Source organism: Platichthys flesus, chromosome 1, assembly GCF_949316205.1.
Source record: "Platichthys flesus chromosome 1, fPlaFle2.1, whole genome shotgun sequence".
NCBI classification, from domain to species: Eukaryota; Metazoa; Chordata; class Actinopteri; order Pleuronectiformes; family Pleuronectidae; genus Platichthys; species Platichthys flesus.
The window spans coordinates 2,207,893-2,228,370 of NC_084945.1; the positions used below are offsets into that span (position 1 = coordinate 2,207,893).

A 20,478-nucleotide genomic window follows, 5' to 3' on the forward strand; every position below is an offset into this window, starting at 1 on the left:
TTTCAGTCTTCAACTGGCCACAGGTTATTCCTCTGATAACGTTTGCGATTCATGGTCATTTAACAATCTCTGACTTTAATATTTCTCTCTATAACATGAAACCTGATATTCTGCAGTTTTTCTATTTGATCAGTGACTTATTCTTGAGTGTACGGAATGTTTCTGCAACAAGTTCAATTCAAGACTTTTTAAGACCTCAATGAATGAACTGTAACACAGACATGAAGACATATCTGAATTAACTATACTTGCCCATAAGATTAGTAGAGAATACCCCGGGACACAGGAGATTATGTCTCTACAGACGGATTAAGCATTAAATGAACATTAACATAAGTAAAACCTACGTAACACCTTGTATGTTACATTTTAACACAACATTTGTGGCCCCAAATTCAGATTCTATTATTTTATATTTTATTTCTTGCAGAAGACAAACCAGAGCCTGGAGAAGATGGAGCAGAGGGATACAGAATATTGCTGGATCGTTTTTCAAACCAGTGCTAACAAACAGACAAGGTGCAAAAACATGGAGGACGTAATGAGGGTCTAAATCATTCACTACTTATTAAGTGTAACTACACACACACACACACACTAACATGCTCGTGTGATGGTATTTATTTGTTAATAGCATTTGGCAACAGACCCACACACACATCAGTTTCACAGTCTGCAGCCTGGAAGTGTTGAGACGCCTTCGATCTGCAGCAGCCCAAGCACAAGCTGCTCTCTCTGTTCACCCAACCGGAGTGAGTCTGCTGCTGCTGCTTGACTTCACCTCCAGAGGGTGAAGCAGAGGAAGGTCTCTGTCTGGTAGTTTGCAGGATCGATTCCCATGGGACCTTGTGGAAGGATGTGACATGTGTCGGGGGAACAGAGTAATTTTCTACATTTTCACCTTTTTCTCAGAGAATAATGGATGAATGTTGATGAAAAAGAGCAGGTGTGTTCAGAGGGTTGATATTTATGAGTGTTCGGAATTGAAATTGAGTGCAGATGCAATTAAAAATCCAGATGTAATGAATTGAATTGTGGTTTCATAAGGAGGCTGTTGAGCCTTGGTGGAGGTTTATGAGCTTTTCATGATTTTCTTTTATACTTTTAATCAAAAAAGATGAAAATCATACATTCAAACTAATCCATTCCAAACTTACTAATTAGAATTAATAAAAGTGAACATTTATAATTGAGAGAAATGTGAAAAAAAATAGGAACAATGACAAACGACCATATTCGTGGCATCTATTGCACTTGTGTCCGTCCTGGGAGAGGCATCCCTCACATGTGTCTCTCTCTGAGGTTTCTACGTATTTTTACCCTGTTAAAGTTTTTTTTTCGTAGCTTTTCCTTACTCTTGTTGAGGGTTAAGGACAGAGGGTGTCATGCCCTGTTAAAGCCCTATGAGACGAATTATAACTTAGAATATGGGCTATACAATTAAAATTTGATTGATTGATATTCCTATATATTTATATATATTTTTTTTTCTGCTGTTTTTATAATATATATACAGTTTATTTGTTTTGTGCTATCCACTCCAGCAGCACAAGAACACTTTACTACTGGACACTGACACAATCACATCATTGCATTCCATACCTGTATCTGTATATATGCTCTCCGTATGTGATTTATGTGATTTATGTGATTTATGTGATTTATGTATGTATGTCAGTGATGTGTTAAGTGTACAAGCTACTGGATGATCTGAATTTCCCTCGGGATTAATAAAGTATCCATCTATCTATCTATTAATAACAAAAAGCTTCCTTGTATGTCTAAACCTATAAAACTCAGACTCTGTTTCAGGTGATCCTGGTTTGATGTTGGTTTATTGAATCAGTCAATTTACAAACTGGCATGAATTTAGTTATATTTTCTACTTTAATACATTCAAACCTGTTACTGTCTGTCAGAAATCACAGAGAAACCGACTGGTGAGCTGTCTGTTCTGAGCCCAGTTCTATTATTACTCCATTATTCTGTTGCTCTGCAGTGTTCTGTGAATGTCTGACTGATGGAGTGACTGGTTGATGAAGTGGCACGCACGCACACAGACACACACACACGCACACACACACGCACACACACACACACACACACACACACACACACACACACACACACACACACACTTTCCCTCCATTGTCTGGATGCCAAGCTGATGTGTAACCGCGCCTCTCAGCCTTCTATCGCTGTAAATTTAGCAACAGAGGCTTCTCAGCTGCTCCTTTTCCAAAACCCGAGCCCTCCTCTTCCATCCACAGTATTTCATCCATCTCCTTCTCCAGGGTCACCCCCCCAACCCCCAACCCCCCGCACCTTTTGCACACATAAACATACATATCACACACACACACACTAACACACCTCACTGTCATCCCCAGCCAATAAGGGCCTGATGAGCTCAAGTATCACTAGAACACAAGGACTTGTTCTCTGAGCGGCGGCTGCAGATTCTTACAGACCTTCATGCTCATCGCCGGAGGAGCTTCTCTTCCCCTCTGAGGTAAGACAGCTTCAGACGGCCCTGAAATCACTGATCATCACCGAACAACACGTTTCACACTCATTCTCTTTCATTTGGAGCCGAACTTTGCAGGTTTTGGCTCAAGAGTTGAGTTTCTCGCTGTTTTGTGCAGCAGGAGAAAAAGAGCCTCTGGAGTCTGACAGAGAGGAAACACAGATCATCCTCAGAGCGCGGCAGACTCAGTGTGAAACAGACGCAGACGTGTTCAGCTGCATTTCTAACATGTGTCGTTTATGTTGGAGACGGTTAACACAGACTAAAGAGCTGGAGTCACGTTTCCTCAGCCCCGACTGAAGAGCAGGGTCATTAAAATGTCATTTTATCTCATTGAATCAGATGATTCCAATTTAAAAAAAGACTAATTGGATATCATTTTAATTCAGTTTGAAGAGAGGCAGCTCATCGTTTGAAAAGACGGAGTCAAACTTGAAATCTCTGCAGGGATATTTAAAAAAGCAGGGAACAATAATTCCTAGCTATATATAATAACAATAAAACTTATAATGTACAATCGCATAAAACTAAATGTTCTGTAAAACTAGAAGCATTTGCACTTTGACCAATGAAGCTGTGAACTGCAGCTACAAATTGAAATTCAGCTCTGATTTACATTTTACATCTGTTTAATTCAGTTTTATTGTGTTTACCTTCAATTACCACATTTAGATTTGATTTATATGTTTTGCCATTGCATGTAAATTGTTCTGTATCGTGAACTTAGCAATATTGTGGCTTTAAAAGATTCATAGATGACCAGTCAACAGCACAGGTACAGGAAGTGCTTTGTTTTGTGACTGAAAGAAATCCTGACACATTGAAAGGAAAACGCTTCTTTTCAGATTTTGTGAAATTTATTGCATGTTACATTGGTTTCCTCCACGTTCTGATTCCTTTTCTGCACGATAACACGCGAGCGATTCCACACGAGACACAAGCGTGTTCTCAAACTTCATCTGGGTGAAGTTGCGGATGCTGGATCGTCTCCTTCTCTTCTGAAAGTTCTCCTGTGGCCTCTCGTCAGAATGTTGCACTTCAAACCGATACGGTCACCGTCCTGGTCGACTCCTCAGAGGTTGTGAGGTTTAGAGACGGTGATGATTCCTCATTCGAGGCCCGTTCCCTGTCTCACAACCTTCATCCACACGGCGCTTACGTTTGCCTCCTGTCGGCATTTCAGTCTAAACCGTCTCGGCGTTGGCCACGGAGCTGACTTTTCACCTGCCTGATCAGATTTATACTTTCAGAAAGACTCAGAAACACGTCTCAGCATCCAGCGAGGTCACCCCCCCCCACTAAATATACAGAGTGCTGAAGTGTCGGCATGTGCTGAGCGTCTGCCGGACACACAGAGGTGAGGCCGCTGTCGGCTGCGAGTCCATCAAAGAGCTTGTTTGTCGGAGCTGGATGCTGATTGGCTGTCCGGCTGCGGTGTGTCCTCCTGCCGGACAGAGCCGGGGGATTAAAGCAGCTATTTGGACGCTGCTCCTCAGCTGATGGGTTGAAATATGATCCAGGACTAATCCTCCGAGTCCCCTGCAGCTGTGCCCACCCCAAAGTGTGAAGGACTCATCCAAAGACACTTTAAATATAAATCCAATATCATTTATTTGCATATAGAATAAACAGTGAAGCCAACGGAGCTGCTCCTCATCCTCCTCACGAGTCCGTCGACGGTGGTGAGGAGGCTTCAGGGGAACATCTGCACAGTTAGAGGGATGTTTGGCGTTAATCAGAGCAGAGTTACATTTTTTAATGATCTGTGAAAGCTGGTGTTGAATCCTGGGAAGCAGCTGCGGCATCAGATCAAAGATTTCACAGCTCGTCTGCAGAGCAACACAGAAACTTTACTGCTGTAATTATAAAGGTCACATTCAAAGAATGATTTGTACAAACTCCTAAATCAGATATAATAGATGTAATTTCTAACTAACTTGTATAATATGTTGTTGTACTTGCATCCTGGACTCAGACTGGACTCTTGAGTTTTTGGACATTAACCACATTCAGAATCAGAAGTTACAGACAAGACTTAAATGTATTTTAATATATATATTAAATATAGTAGACTTAACAAAGTCAGAGATAATTTTACACACACTCTCACCTGTATCGTTAGTCGGTTCTGTGCCGGGTCAGAGTTCACAGTCTCGGTGACTCGGACTCAGGTAACGGGGACTCGACCCCGACTCGACTACAGTCATGCAACTGGTTTTGGTTTCATTTGTCCAAGTGTTGAGATCATCTGCGATTTCTGTCTTGACTCCAATAGAATGAAACTGAATATCCTTATTTTCTACTTAGTGCCTAAACATTTACTTGTACATAACGTTGTAGTTACAATTGAAGATGTGGATTCTGAAAATGAAATAAATACTATCCATAGTAACATTACAAATTAAAACGGAAACTTGTCATCATCTAAACGTCGCCAGGCAACCAGCTGAAACATCGCACAACACACCCCCCACCCCCCACCCGTAACCACACGTTTTCTGTAGGATCATGTAAATTAGTGAAGCCTGAAGGTTAAGGAGGAGGAGTTTTGGTATTTGAGCGGCAGAGCAGCGTCTCTGACTCGTTTCACATCAGCACCGTCTCATTCCTGTTCTCTGGCCTCAGGTGTGAAGTCTGCACTCACCATGTCGGACACAGAGGAAGTGTAAGTGCTTTCCAAACATGCACATCAAAGCACAACACCAGGATTTAACCTTTCGTTTCTAAATGTCTTGTATTTCTTTGTCTTTTCAGGGACCAGTACGAGGGTAAGTGACCATTCAGAAACATTTCAATTATTTTGATTTCTACGTTTCTTTCGTCCCTGCTGTCCAGGACCCTCACTCATTCTTTCTCTTTGTGCGTCTCTCGTCTCCTTTGGTTTATTCTGTTTCCTTTTCAGTCTCTTTGTATTCTTTCTGTTCATTTTTGATTGTTTGGCCTCTTGGCATCTTTTTCTATCTTTTTTTGGGGGGGAGATGGAGGTAGGGTTTTTTTTGGATGTGTTTTGTCTTATTGTTTTAAGTCTCCTTGTAGTCGTTCTATCTGTGGTTTCGTTGTTGTATGTGTCTTTGTGTGTCTGTCTTCATTCTGAGTCTCTTTTTTCATTTCATCTTTTTTACCTATTTTTCATCTGTTCCTCTTTTTGGTGGTTTGGTTGCTGACACCATGTTGAAAATTAAATCAATCTAATTTACAAAGCATTTTTATTTATAGTCTTTTTTTTTTTTGAAAGAGACTTAGTGTGCGAAACAGATTCTGGTGACTTTATTAAATTCACCAAGACATGCTTGTTTTTCAACTTTTTCCTTTAATAGAAATAAGCTTCAGATTCCCTGGTAACATATATTGTGTTTATTTTACTTGGGTAAATTGACCCAGATTTTTGTGATGTGCTGAAATGACTCCATGTCCTGTTTGTTCTCTTCTCATCTCTTTCTTTCCCAAACCGAAGACGAGGAAGGTAAAGACGACTGAATCGATTCCACATTTCAGATCTTTTTCCACTGTACTAATGTGTCGGCTCCTGGTTTCACCTTTAATTTGAAGTGTTTGACATTGACACCTGCTAATAAGACAGAATATAGAACATTTACAAGGATTTAAGTTGAGCTTCAAAAGGATTTCCCTACAAAATAATCTCTTAAACCGCATTTGGGTTTAATTGTTGATAAAAGTTACATACATGAGCGTCAGGTGAGTCAGCATTGTCTCCTCGATTATCCACAGTTGCACTAGCATTAGCATTTTCACACAATATCAGTAATTTTATTCAGATGCTATTATGTTGAGACTTTTCTCATATTTGTGCAGAAAGAAGCGCACATTTGTGTATTTGTAACGTTCTGCAGTGTAAAGCTAGCTCCAGTTGTCAATCAAACACTTCCAGGTTAAGGGTTTCTTCTTCTAAACGAGTGATGTGTCAAATCACATGGTTAAGAAAAAAATGTGGCCGAGCTTTTTTGAGCGTTACATTTATTTTCTTGGCATGTGACATGTTTACACGGCCATCTGTGGATGTCACATCAGTGCAACGGTCGTTGACCTTGTTCACACAACGGCCATATTTCAAACAGTGGAGCTGGAAACTGTCTGGAGGACAAACGTGGAGCTGCTGATCCAAATATAGGAAAATCTTCAGAGAGAAAACTGGCTCAGAAAATTCATGTCACATTACATTTAGAACCAAGCGGTTGCTTCGCTCGTTTGTTGAGTCTTTCTGTCCATTAGTTTATTCGGATTCATTTATTAATGCTTTAAAAAAGATGGCAAAGCAAAAACAGTGCGACGAGGTAAAAATGAGATTAAAAAAATAGGCACCACCGCAGAATCACATGTCTGAGTCAGAATGAATTAAAAGCAAGATTAAATAAACGTTAAATAAAAACTACATGTTCCTGTGTTTCTGCTACAGTAAATTAAAATTAATTAGTTAGCAAATTTTGCATCTAGTTACAGAAGCTAGTGGAGCAGATAACCAGTTTAGACTGTAATCATATCTATAATAGTTTTCTACCAAATCAACGACATTCAACCAATGCTAACCCACAGCATCATATGAAGGTGAATATTATCAAAACATTGGATATATTTCCCAAAACTGATTATCTGGAAATACAGAGTAAGCAGTATGACTTCAGGGATTTAAATGAGTCAGGTCCAGTTTTTCCATCGGCTGTTCTTCAGGGAGTTTTCCAGCCCGACGGTTCAATATGGCTTTTGTGTGGAAGGTCCACTGACCTTCTCTCATCATCATCTGTTTCTCTCTCTCCGTTCTCCAGCAGCGCTATCCCTCGCTCAAACTTCCATCCTCTGTGTAACTAAAGTATTCTCTCACTTCTGGTTTCTAATGGCTCTGTAATGTCTGTGGTCTCCATTAACGGCCTTCTCCGACACCCTCCCTCTCCCCCGGCGATTTGGTGCATGCTGCGTGCCCGTAGCCCAGGAGGAGGTAGTAGAAGTAGAAGTAGCCCCTGAGGCGGAGGCCCAGGTAGAAGCAGAGCCAGAGGTAGAGCCTGAACCAGAACCAGAACCCGAACCAGAGCCCGAGCCCGAGCCACAGGACGTGGTGCAAGAGGAGGAAGGTATGTGGCATGTTCACCCTTCTGCTCGACATCCAGCAAAACATATCCTGCTCGACAAGTCACAGTCTGGAGTCTTTAGAGGAAAATTCTGTGTGATTTGACTTTTAGCTTTTACATTTTCCTGCAGTCACAGTGGAGCCTTGCAAACTTGTTCTAGTCGGTGATGTCAAAACCTTAATTTATACCCTTCAAAGCCAGTTGTCAGGATTAATAAGAGATTAGCAGTCACCTTTAACATAATTACTCAGCGCGTCATCGGTGCCAAGCAGTTTATTTTCTGCCTGTCACAATGACAGATGCTCAGGCGCCAACTGGGAGACCTCAGTGGTATGTGGAGAAGAAATGTGGCCTGACTTTAGACGTCCACTGTTTGAAAACTACTTTGTGTTGGATTGGATTGTTGGATTGGATTTCCACAAGTTTGAGATCTAAAAGATAAAGCAAAGTAAAAAAGGAAATCCACACACAAGTTTTAAAAGTTTACACCACAAAATGTTTCATCTTCATTTACCACATAATTCTGTGTAGTAACACAGTTTTATTAACAGCAGTGGAATAGACAGAACTATCTGGAAGCAATATTATCTAATTTGTTTCATAAAATTCTTAGCATTAATAATGTGAATACTTTTTTTCAGGTTTCCAAACAGTTTTATAATCTTAAAAAGTAAAAACGGTTGCTCTTATTTGTTGGAGGAACTAATATTCATACTCAGAATTCCGAGTAATTTGCTGGATAAACGCTGGTTTTATGATAAAAATGTCAGGAATGAAACACAGTTATTTTCCTTGACACAGTGAAGAAAATCCTCCAGTTTGTGGAGATATTATTTTGAGTTAAATATGATCTATTCTCTAGATCTTTCCTGGCAGATATATATTAAAAGAAAACTTGACGACTCAAAACTCAATTGTCTTGTTGGGTTTGATATTTTTGCAGTTTCCCTCATATAGTTTTCACTTTTCAGTTTTCTTTCAGCTCTTTCCACTGGAGTTACCTCCTCTTCATGACCACCCAGTACGGAAAAAAACTCTGCTTTAAGATGCATTCAAAGCAGAATAAAATGATTTTAAAAATATTTAGACAAACACAAAACCCACATGTTATCACTCAGTGTAGCAGCAACAAGCTAAAGCTTTAACTGACCGTCTCCTCCAAGTTATGGAGTATCAACACGTTGCATTAACCTGACCATAAACACAGACAACAGCTAAAGTCCATCGAATAATTACAAAACATTCATTTGCTGCCAGAATCTAGAAATTGATCTAGAAATTGAAATAAACAGACAAAAGCTAATTAACAAACACGTTGTGGCAGCTCCTAGACAAAGTTCAAGAATCACAACGTGTAACACAACTACTGATTAATCAACAATTTGTTGACCCATTGGACGCACACAGCGGCAGCGTAGACAAACAGTACTTTACAATCATACATTCTCATTTATCTGTGTGGCTTCACGCATCACTGTGGCACGACGTGGTCACTGTGTGTGTTGCACTCGTTCCAGATGCCTAAAGCACCTTTGTGGGTCTTCGGGCATCTCCAACAATGTCCGTGAACCCCACACTTTTCATTACCTGTGTTATCGCTCACTGTCACATGTGTGTGCTGAATATGAGCCGTGCATATAAGTGTTGAAAGGAAGAAGAAGAAAAGCTGCGTTTGCATGAATCGACTTTCTCGTCTCCTCCGCGGCCTTCGGTCCAAACTGACGTCTCGTTTCAACGTCAGTTTCGTTTGTTTGCTTTGGGCAAACGTCGAGGCCTTAGCAGAGAGGATGATGGGTAATGTCGGCCATGTAAAGGCCATTTCTCTTCAGATCCCTTCAGTCAATGTTTAGCATCTTTCTCTCTGTGTGTAGACGAAGAGTGAAACTGGCAAACTGCTCCTAAACATTTACATTGGGGTGTTGTGGTGCAGCAAACTCTGTATTTTACTTTACGTGCAGATGGAGACGCTGCCGAGGTCCCAGGCTTTAATGTGCTCGTCTGCAAAATTATAAATTATAATAAAAACTACTCAAAATTAAAAAGAGCCTTTGATCATTAGTTTTTATACATTATCAAATATTTCCATTTGTCCTCCTGTACGAAAGAAATAAAGAGGAGACAATACTCTCATGTACACATTATTATTATTAGTATTATAATTTACAGTAAGTTGCTGTATATACAGTATTTGAGGATTAATATAGTTTTAATAACAAAGTGAAAAAATATATAATCATTAAATACTGCTGGGAACTTCTCAATACATTGACAGGTTACTTAATTTACCCACGATAATTAATTAGTTGTATCAATAATGTATAAATCAGTTTTTGCCTCTAAACTGTCAAACAGAATTAAAGTAGCTTTTAATTATTTTGCTAAAAGCGAATGCAACACTCCTTCTACCTGGTTGACGCCAACACGCTTGAAGTGGAATCCTATATTATGAATAGCATAGAAAACAAGGGGATTCGTGCCACAGCCAATAAAGACGATTCCTCCCAGTAAACGATGCGTAGCCTGAGGCAGGTTATGTATAAAGTGCACTCTGTCATTCGAGTGTCTTTATGAGTATTGAGCCAGAAACGTGCAGCTATAGTTTTGTTTTCCAACATCAAACATGAGGAATAAAATCCCTGCGGCGATGGACTCGAGCAGCGACGCCCACAAACACCCCGATCCTGTAAATGTGGCTTGATAAGCTGTGCAGCGTAAAACTGGAACAGGCTGCCCTGTCCCATCACTAATGGTTTCTGTTCTGCTCTTGCTCCGGACGCTTGCTGCATGCAGAGGCCTATGAAGAGGAAGGTATGTTGATTTGAATTCTTCTCCTTTCTTCTGATTGGACCCTTTTTTCTGAGTCACACTTTGATTTGTCTGATTTGTTGGTTTCCACCCTGAGAGGAAAATTGACCCGCTTAGTCTCAGCTGACGGAGGTGTATTCAGAAATGCTGAGTCATGGTGACGGGCCGCTCTCTCATCTCTGCTTCTTCTCTTTTTCGCATGAATGTTTCCTGCCAGAGGAGGGCGATCAAGATGGTAGTTTGTATTTCCTGCTGAGTCGCTGTCGCTTTGCTTGCGTTTTCCTCCCATGTCTGTTTCTGTTCCTGTTTTTTTTAAGTAGTATTATTGTTATTATTGATTAAGGTCCCATAAAATATAAAAAGCTAATCACAAACCTCCCGACCCCGGTTGTTTTTACCACAATAATAAAAAAAACAATTAACAGTAATCACATAAAGTCTTACGTGAAGTGAAAGTGTGCGCGTATGTTGAATTAAATAGTTTCTGTGGTGATTTATGACACATTGTGTACTGATCCTGATTAGCACTTTAAACGTCTCTGGTTATATTGGTTTGATTTACAAACTAATGCACAACAAATTAACATTGTGGAATAAATACCTTGTTTTTCAGTGGCCTCATTCCTGTGTACGAACTTTCACTGGAAAGAAAATGCACAGAAATAAAGAAGCGTATTGTTTTAACTAAAGATGTAGCCGACCAGAGAAATATTTGTTGACTGAAAATGTACCCAAACAAAAACAATTTCTTTGATTTCTAGATTCATGCACTGTACCTGGTGTCCATATTAACTACAATCAATCACACATAGACTTCAATTTTTTTTTTGCTTCATATCGAATAATTGAACAGTTAACGAGCGTATTGGAAATATGCTAATATCATTATGCTAATTCGTGTTGAGCTTTCATATAAAACTCCTGATCACAAAGTTTATTTATTTTTATCTTATTTGTTTGACTTACCCAAATATTTCTTTGACATGGAGTCGCCAACTTCCTGGAGCTGAGATTCCTGTAAATGTTAAAGTGGAATTCCCGTATTTTTCTGTATTCGATATATATAAATGTGTGTGATTGTGTAAATCAATGGTACTTACAAAAACGTTTAGAATCCGTCCGTGACTATTGCAGTTGCCCGATACGATTCCACGGTGTCATGGCTGCGGAAAGAGGCCATTTATTTACACACACCTACATTTACAATCATGGGAATTTCTCTCTTTTTGAAAGTAAACCCTGCGATTATCAGATATTTTCGTCGGACAAGAACACCTTAACAAACCGATGAACTTCAGTAAGAGCATTGACTTTCAACCAGTATTAATGTGTATTTAAAGAACTTGACTGAGAGGCTAACACACAGTAATCAGGCCACTGATGATGATAGAAAGTTCTGCTAAAATGAAGACTCACATTTTATTCTGACGGAGATGTGGAAGAACATGCAGATGTAACTCAACTTGTCCACATGGATTCCCCCTGATTAACAAGCGGCTCTTTAGACTTCACCTCTCTTCTCTTCTGAGTCTCTAACACTTTGATTTCTCTCTTGTGTCCTTAACACTGTTTGGAATCTGTAAAACCAGAGGAGAAGCCAAAGTTCAAGTGAGTTCATTGAAATTATAGAGTCTCTGATCTGCGGCTGAAACATGGTTATTACTCTGGATGTTACTGGTTGGTACGATTTTGAATATCGTGTGTTTCCGCAGACCTTCTGCTCCGAAGATCCCAGATGGAGAGAAAGTGGACTTTGATGTAAGTTTTTGTTTATCCATATTTATCCAGAGGAATTTATTTAAAACTCTGTTCTCCCGTCAAGTAAAGTTGTACGACTGTCGGAGTTGAACAATGTGATCTAACATCAGTTCCACTCATCAGAACATCACTTACTTAATGTCAGGTACAGGTGATTGTTTTGTGTGTTTCCATTCACAAAGTGCTTTATTACCTGCAGCAAGGAGGTTATGTTTTCACCTCTTGTCCACTTGGTTGGTTTGTTTGTTAGCAAGATTGCACAAACACTTGTGGACAGATTACAGCCAAACTATGTGAGAGGGCACATACATCCACCAAGGGCCCATGTCCCATCCTTCCACTGAGTTTTGTGGAATGCTTTTCATTTTTCATTCTGTAGTTTTTGTGTGCGTCTGCTGACAAAACCAACAAACCAACAGACAGGAACTAGCAGCAGAAATAATGAATGAATGTTTAAATTAATGGTGTAAATTGACACCAACAAATGAGAAACTTTCTGCTGAAAATTGCTCACGTTACAGTTAAATCATCAGCAGGGGTTTGGGACCAACAACTTTGTCCCATGTACTGTGCACAACAAGTATCAGCTCATGACTCACCTGCCCATTTCCTTAAGGACATCCAGAAGAAACGCCAAAACAAGGATCTGGTCGAGCTGCAGTCACTGATCGACGCTCACTTCGAGCACAGGAAGAAAGAGGAAGAAGAACTCATTGGTCTCAAAGAGCGAATTGTGAGAACTTGCCTGAAGAAAACATGTAGAGACGACAGTCGTGTCTGTACAAAAATAAAACAACGCACAGACAGCTTTTCATTCTGCCTTTTGACTTGTGCTTTCAGGAGAAGCGTCGAGCTGAGAGAGCCGAGCAGCAGAGGATTCGTAGTGACCGAGACAAAGAGCGACAGGCCAGACGGGAGGTACGCAGCCACTTAGTGGTCAGAGCAGAGTAATTCACCACCAGGCTGAAAAGCAGTGTCACACTGACATCTACTGCATTTACATCTGCACAGGACACTGAAACACTGTGTAGGCTTCAGGGCTGGTTCGTTTAGGTTCCTCTCAGTCATACTTGGAGGTTCCCTCCTCTGTGGGATCCCTCAGGGGTCCATTCTGGGTCCTCTTGTATTTACTACATGAATGCTCATACAATTTCCTGCAGTTTAATGAAACCAAATTATAGTAATTATACAATATTTAATTGTAAATATAACTTTTTGGTCAAATCGTTAGCAGTATAATAATTTCTTGTCCAGTCTAGATGTCTTTTAAACACATATAACTAGATCAAATAATTTCCTTCACTTGATGATCTAGAAGAGATTTAGAAAAGGTCAAACACACTTTACTTTAATCCAAGCAAGAGACGCTGCAACTTGTTATTAGTTTCAAACTATTTATTCCTAATGTAAAACAAATGTACTTAAATAAATACTTACTTCAATTACTATTAGTGACTATACCCAGAGAAGTTTAAAGGTGCAGCAAATACAGTATTTTCCATATTTTGTGGACATTTCTGACACAAGGAATTCATTTTTAGTAAAAATCTCGGGTGTCCCTCCGTCTGCCACTTTGTCGAATTGTGTCAATTTGAAATTCATCTGACAGGCTGAGCGGCAGAGGAAGGAGGATGCCGACGCCCAGAGGAAGCTTGAGGATGACGCTAAGAAGAAGACCGCACTGAGCAACATGGGGTCGGGCTACAGCAGCCACCTGACGAAGGTGAGCCTTGTTTACTTATTTTTTTCTTTTTGTTGTTGTAATTTCAAATTCTTGCCTCAACTTCATACAAACGCTGAGGAGATGTGGAGTTTGACCTCCTTGGATTTTTCTAGATCGACCAGAAGAGAGGCAAGAAGCAGACTGAGAGAGAAAAGAAGAAGAAGATTATGGCAGAAAGATGCAAACCACTCTCCGTCGCGGACCTCAGCGAGGACAAGCTGAGGTAACGGAAGAAGACAAGTCACTGACTCACAACACAATCCTTACACCAAAGAGAGCACACGTTGTCTTGTTCTGTAAGATCTGAACGTACAATGAGCAGATAAATCCCCTATAAACATGAACCTGCAGCATGAACGTCAATTAATCGAATATTCATCAGTAACCAACCAGAGTCGGAATGTTCGGCAAAGTCACGAAATATCAAAATTTTTATTAGTTTTCGCTTTTATTGTTCACTTACATAGCTACTCCATCATCTACTGGATTTTTCTCAAACACATACGTTTTGTAGCTTTTTGAAAATCGAAATTCGACATTTTTCGTAGGTTGTTCATTGAATCTTTGGTTTGTGTTTGTCAGGGAAAAGGCGAAGGAGCTGTGGGAGTGGCTTCACAGCCTGGAGGCCATTAAATACGACCACTGTGAGAAGCTGAAGAGACAGAGATACGAGGTCAGTAACACCGGGGGAGAGTCCGTATGTTTCCTTTGGATTTAATTGTACCATGGTTTGTAAAATTCTACGTATTTTCTTGTTGAGCGTGAATTGATGGTAAATAATCCCATTCATTTTTCCGAAAAGAGATTTAAAAAAATATCTGTAATATTTTAACCATCCAAGGTAGACTTACTACAAGCCACGATTGTGATTTTTATTTGCTCTGTAAAGGAGAAGGACTACACTACCCACAATCCACAGGCGTAATAGCTACTCCTGGGTTTGGTGGAGCTCGTTGTTACTATGGAAATGTTAACCACGAAAATCATGTCGAGGATTTTGACGCTTCTGTATTATCTTCGTGTTCAGAATTAACCTGAACCACAATCAGACTTTGTCAGTGAAGATCATTTCTGCTTCCCTCACAAATGAGCAAAGGAAGCAGTTCCTGCATTAATTACTTGCCTATGTCTTTGCGTAAATTACCAACTGATCCCTCTTTTGGTAAAATCAGATAAAATTAAGATGTTGGAAAAGTTGCAACATCATCCAGGACTGTTGAGGTCCTGGATGTGAACAGCTGAGATGTAGCTGCCAGTCACAGTTCATCTTCTCTTTCAGGTCATTTCTCTCAGAAACCGTATCGACGAGCTGCAAAAACAGTGAGTGAACACACAAACACACAAACATTAACACACTACGTCAGAAAACAATCGTTAAATAAGTTCTGTCTCGTGTATTAACAGTATATTAACAAGAATATAGTAAAATAAGGCTCTAATATAGATTATACTTATCAAACACTTTAAATAGTTATAGATTCTAATGTGTTATAAACCATCTATTACATTCTTAGGAATCATTTATAAAGGCTAATCAAAGGGACTTAAAGTTTGTTTTTAAGTATCGATCAGTTCAAAGTTTTTTCACAACTTTAATTATTCCTGTTTAATAAAACAGTCCAGTCTAATATCTTAGACTCAAACAGAGCAGAGAAACACAAAAAGGATTTTATTATAGAAGGTTTGAGAAAATTAAAGTTAAAGTTTTCAATTATGGTGCTCACAATTTGCTCATATTAAAAATGATAATTTTTTGAAACCTTGAGAGGTGACACATACTTCACCTCACTCTTGTTCATGGTGACGTAAACAAGTAGAGTTTCATTTTAAAGTGTCACTTTTCAGATCTGACTCTGTTTTTTGCGTCTTGCAGCAGCAAGAAGGGCGCCGCCTCGCGCCGCAGGAAGTGAGCGGCTCCTCGTGGCGGTCCGGCCGACAGGAGGCGCGCCCCTCGGCTACAGGAGCGACTCGAACATCATCAACATCCTCAGTGTTGAGCGGACGCCTCATCACCTGTGTTTGTTTGAGTCAGAGTGTTTTCTGGATGAATTTAGCTCCAATAAAATTACATAAATATAAAAAATGTTCTCAAAGTATTTGTAACTGTAACTGTTGAGAAAATAAATTCCAGAATTGTTCGTTGTCCAGTCTGAGTGTTCAAGTTTGTGCCAATCAAAATTGACCTGATCGATCTCATCGATTAGCTTCACGTGGATTCTATTAAAACTCAGACACAATATATAGAAAGATAAGAAATAAACCTTTTATGTTTTATGTTTTACAAACCTGAAATGTGTAAGAAAACAGATAACGGAATTGAATTGCAACAATTGGGTGTTTATTATACTAAACATCATATTGGTAATAATATAGTAATGTTTTATTAAATAGTAGTTATTATTGTAACTTATTATTGTAACTTCCTGACAAAACCTTTGCTTTAGTGGGGGTAAATAAAAAACGTTTAAAGAAATGTTAATTGACAATTTATTTAAGTGAATAACTTCCTTTAAATCTTTTACCTAAGCAGCTCTTAAATGATTCCTGTTCCACAATGTGCAACCAGGTAACATTTCAAAGATGCCTTACATGATGACTGATATAATTAAATCCCATGAAAGTCAAACGTTTTGGTAGTGTCGTGAAAGATCTGATGTTTTTCTACCAATCAGAGCCGATAGATTGTGCTTAAAGTTTGTTTTTACTGCCACCCAGTGGCGAATAATGTGTTTGCAAGGACAGGAGAGGATCTCAAAGATGTCATAATGCTTCAAGAAAGAATTTCAGGTTACATAATACAGACTAATGCTGAGGAGGAGATAAATAAATATTGCTTTATTCAAATTGTATACACTCATAAATAATATGTAGAAACATATGACACAACAATCTCAGCTTTCTTTGTGTGTGTGTGTGTACTAAAAACAAGTAACTCTTATTTACAGATGTACAAAATGGTCCTCGGTCATTATGTCAGACGCGGAAATCAATAAAAGCCATATAGAGATATTTACACTCACATATATGTGTGTCTGTATAAATACATTTCTGCTGAGATTTTTGGATCCTTCAGTTCATTCGGACTGAAAGCTGAAGGAAGATTACTGAGACGTTCTCACCCAAACAAAAAGAGAGAATCCCTTTAGAGTGTTGGTATAAAAATATCTCTTCTCCAACTTCAGAGGGAATCTTTGCAGAGTTTTGAAAATAGGGGGAATAAGTTTGTTTCTTTGTGGAATTTGAGTCCGGGACTCCGTCAGCTTCAGAGCGGCTCATACATGCTGCTGGGTTCGGCCAAGGGCCTGGACCCAGCAGGGCTGTTCACAGGTGATCCAGGACCCCGGGGGACCACGCTGTCTCCCGGGGGGGCCACAGCTGAGTCTGTGCTGATCCGCTCTACGATGCTGGACAGACAGTCCAAACTAGAGATGTAGGACGGTTTAGAGCTGCTGGAATCTGTAAGACACGAAGCAGGAAATATTAGTTTTTGCCTTTAAACAATCAGACAGGTAATGGACTCCATGTTGAAAGAGGCGGTGTGCACAGACTCGTTATTTCAAAGGAGAAATAGTAAAAGTGGTTAAATCGCGGTTATAATAAATGACAGAATGTTCATGTCGTCAGGGATCAAGTTTCATTAAAGAAGAAACGTCATAAAATGAAAAAAAATTATAAACATGACATGACAGGAGAGACAGGACAGGAACTGACCGTCTGTCTGGCTGCAGTAGGAGCCGTCACTGTTTTCACTTCTGGTTGAACACGGAGACATGAAATCCACCTGCAAGCAAAAATAAACCAATCAGTCAAATAACCAAATATCATCGATCGATTAGCAGACACCAGGAGCTGATGCAGTGTTTACCTCAATCAAAAGTGAAAAATTGTCCTGTAGATTTATAATTTTTATGGTTTTAACATCTTGTTCTTTAGGGTTTTAAAATGATTTACTGTGAACTTTTAATACACATACATACAACTCTTAATTATACATTTTGTAAGTGTCTGAATCTGCTTTAATCACCGAATTATTTCTAAAATCTAAATCTTATTTTAGGCATTAAACGCTTCAAATGTACATCTTGAAAATCCCATTCATCGAAATGAGCCACCGTTGCCAGAAATAAAAACTCTGCAGACACATTCTTCACATTTCACGAGGCAGCACATGAACTCTTCAGCTGTTCGTGGGCTCACCGTGCCATCGGAGCAGTTGGAGCGGGGGCTCGAGGCCTCCGAGTCGGCGCTGTAGTGTTCCAGTGGCGGGTAGAAGCTGTCGTCCCGGCCCGTCCTCAGCAGCGCCTGCAGCGACTCGATGTAGCTGATGGCGTTGCGCAGGATCTCCACTTTGGGCAGCCGCTGGTTGGGATTGGAGGCAGTGCAGCGTTTCAGGTTCTCAAAGGCCGTGTTTACTTTGCCGAGCCGACGTCTTTCTCTCACGGTCGCTGCTTTTCTTCTGTCTTCGTGAGTGGTCTTCGTCTTGCAGGCCTTGCAGGCCCACAGCAGACAGTGTCCCGCCTGGTGTGGGCCCCCCGGGGCCCTCACATGCTCATCCTTGGGCACGTGGTGGTGTTGATGGTGGTCCCCTGGCTTCACTAGGCCGGCGTGCAAGAGCCGGGCGTCCAGGTCATCGAAAAAGTTCAAGTCACTGGTGCTGAAGCAGGGGTCATCGTAAAGGTCATTGGTTGGGGAGAGAGGGAAGGGAAGGTCGGACAAATCCATCGTCATCTGCAGAGAGGAGAAGAAAACCCCCCTGAGAGCAAAACTGAAAAAAGTCTCCACAAAATTTAGACTTGAGAACTAGAAATAGTGTAAAACCATAAAAAGTAAAGAAGCTCAACAGTCAGCTGACCTGGTGAGAAAAAGGAGAAATAGTCGAGAGAGAAGTGAGAGTTTTTAAAAGACCAGTGTTTGTAACTTCACCTCCTTCAGTTCGTCTTTATAAAGGAGTCGGACTGGAGGCGGGGCTGTGGTGTAAGTGACCAACAGGAGGGTGTTTGTGTGTGTGTGTGTGTGTGTGTGTGTGGGGGGGGGGGGGGGGAGTGTTGGGGTCACTGAGGTGAAACTCAGCGACAGAAATGAAGCCGTAAAAAGAAGCTGATCAAGTCTTCACCAATCGTTCCGTCAGAAGTTGAGTTGAATTTCGACAGTTTAACATATGAATAAATATTCTTTATGTTGTATTATAAACATATATATATTATATAAACATCACACAGTATATAATATAATAGCTTTTTCCTAAATAAAGATCTAAAACGAGAGATTTTTTAACTTTAAGTTGTTTAGTAGTAATGTGAAAAAAAATACCAAATGACACAGAAATTGTTTTACATTAAAGTTCAAATTGTAGTTTAATGATAATTTCATTACTTAACCACTTGATTTTCAGGTAGTTTCACTTGCTAATTTCATACGATGAAGTACAGATATTTCATAGCTATATTTCATAGTGAAAATCGTCTCTGAAACATGTTGTTATAGACAAAATACTGTAAATGCGCCGGAGTTAGTTGTGTGAGCTAAAATTCAGTTATTGTCTCTATAGCCAGTTTATACAACCTGACCTTATATAAATATCTAAGGATATACATATAACATCCACACTAACTTTACCATAAACACTATGGCAGATAATAAATTAAACAAATAAAACCAAATGAAATAATTTTCATAATTATCATTCATACTTTCTAACAAGATATAAACGGTGCAAAAGTAAAACAACATTTAAAATTGAAGTGACATAAGATGTACAAATCTATGGTATTTAATTACTCATTTAGTGAATATAACTCATAGTAATGAACTTATAATTGTACTACATATTATCACATTATATCACATCATACAGATATTAAACAGTTTAACAAATGGTATCTCCTGGTCTCAAATCGCTTTAATGTTCTATATCTGATTTAAAAATTCATTCATCAAACCATCATTGTTTAAATGAACCTAACTTTAATACTTTGAAATCCCTGTGACTGCTGAGAGCTGGCGTCCTGCTGAGGAGGTCAAAGGGTCGCCGAGTCGTCAGAGCACCGATCTGAGGCCGACGGGGTTTTAGGGTTTTAGGGTTTTAGGGTTTTGTGGGCCGTCGCTGGACAACAGTTTAACACAATTTGTCCAAACAGGTGAAATGATCCTGACTCACAGGCTCAATGATTCTCATCACTGTCAAGGTTCGTTTGAAGTTGTCATCTGTTTTTCTTTCCTGTTGTAGAAGTCGTCTGAGTTTCAGATGAAGCACTGAAATCATTGTCGTATATATTTATATATTTATTTGAGTCATTAGGTAAATGACAGATTTTGGCGAAAGGTCAACTGTAAAGATTCTTTCCTCTTGATTTGAGACAATCTCACTGAACTTGTGATTTAAATTGAACTAAAATAACTTGACATAACCAGTTTGTATCTTCTCTCAACAAAAGAGTGAGAGAGAATCTAACTGCCGGCATCAGATGGTAATTGTTTTGTCATTTTATAAATATTTCAATACTTTTGTTGATGATTGTTAACAATAAAAACACAACCATTGTTTTCTTTATGTGATCTAACAATAACATGTTGTCTTGTTTTGT

General features: G+C 39.6%; 2 protein-coding genes and 1 long non-coding RNA gene across 3 annotated transcripts in view; 2 read left to right on the plus strand and 1 right to left on the minus strand.

The window, feature by feature from the left end:
* The window catches only part of LOC133957318 (troponin T, fast skeletal muscle isoforms-like), a 133,975-nt gene extending 117,938 nt beyond the window's left edge, over positions 1 to 16,037 (plus strand). Inside the window, exons 4-15 of the mRNA XM_062392841.1 lie at positions 7,466 to 7,611; positions 10,399 to 10,416; positions 10,631 to 10,648; positions 12,003 to 12,021; positions 12,126 to 12,171; positions 12,788 to 12,904; positions 13,012 to 13,089; positions 13,781 to 13,894; positions 14,008 to 14,117; positions 14,477 to 14,567; positions 15,174 to 15,214; positions 15,768 to 16,037. Coding sequence (XP_062248825.1) covers positions 7,466 to 7,611; positions 10,399 to 10,416; positions 10,631 to 10,648; positions 12,003 to 12,021; positions 12,126 to 12,171; positions 12,788 to 12,904; positions 13,012 to 13,089; positions 13,781 to 13,894; positions 14,008 to 14,117; positions 14,477 to 14,567; positions 15,174 to 15,214; positions 15,768 to 15,804 — 835 coding nt within the window. The 3' untranslated portion in view covers positions 15,805 to 16,037. The remainder of the gene's footprint in view (positions 1 to 7,465; positions 7,612 to 10,398; positions 10,417 to 10,630; positions 10,649 to 12,002; positions 12,022 to 12,125; positions 12,172 to 12,787; positions 12,905 to 13,011; positions 13,090 to 13,780; positions 13,895 to 14,007; positions 14,118 to 14,476; positions 14,568 to 15,173; positions 15,215 to 15,767) is intronic.
* Positions 2,339 to 7,459, plus strand: LOC133957179 (uncharacterized). Its single transcript, XR_009921193.1, has 3 exons — positions 2,339 to 2,512; positions 5,153 to 5,192; positions 5,282 to 7,459. It is a non-coding gene; the product is annotated as an uncharacterized LOC133957179 (long non-coding RNA).
* A 666-nt stretch (positions 16,038 to 16,703) lies between the features above and the next one.
* LOC133956977 (myoblast determination protein 1 homolog) lies at positions 16,704 to 18,785 on the minus strand. Its single transcript, XM_062392360.1, has 3 exons — positions 18,092 to 18,785; positions 17,606 to 17,675; positions 16,704 to 17,350 (listed from the first exon to the last, which is right to left on the minus strand). The coding sequence occupies exons 1-3, from the start codon at positions 18,620 to 18,622 to the stop codon at positions 17,157 to 17,159; spliced, it is 795 nt and encodes a 264-aa protein (XP_062248344.1). The 5' UTR covers positions 18,623 to 18,785; the 3' UTR covers positions 16,704 to 17,156.
* Between the last annotated feature and the right edge of the window lie 1,693 nt (positions 18,786 to 20,478).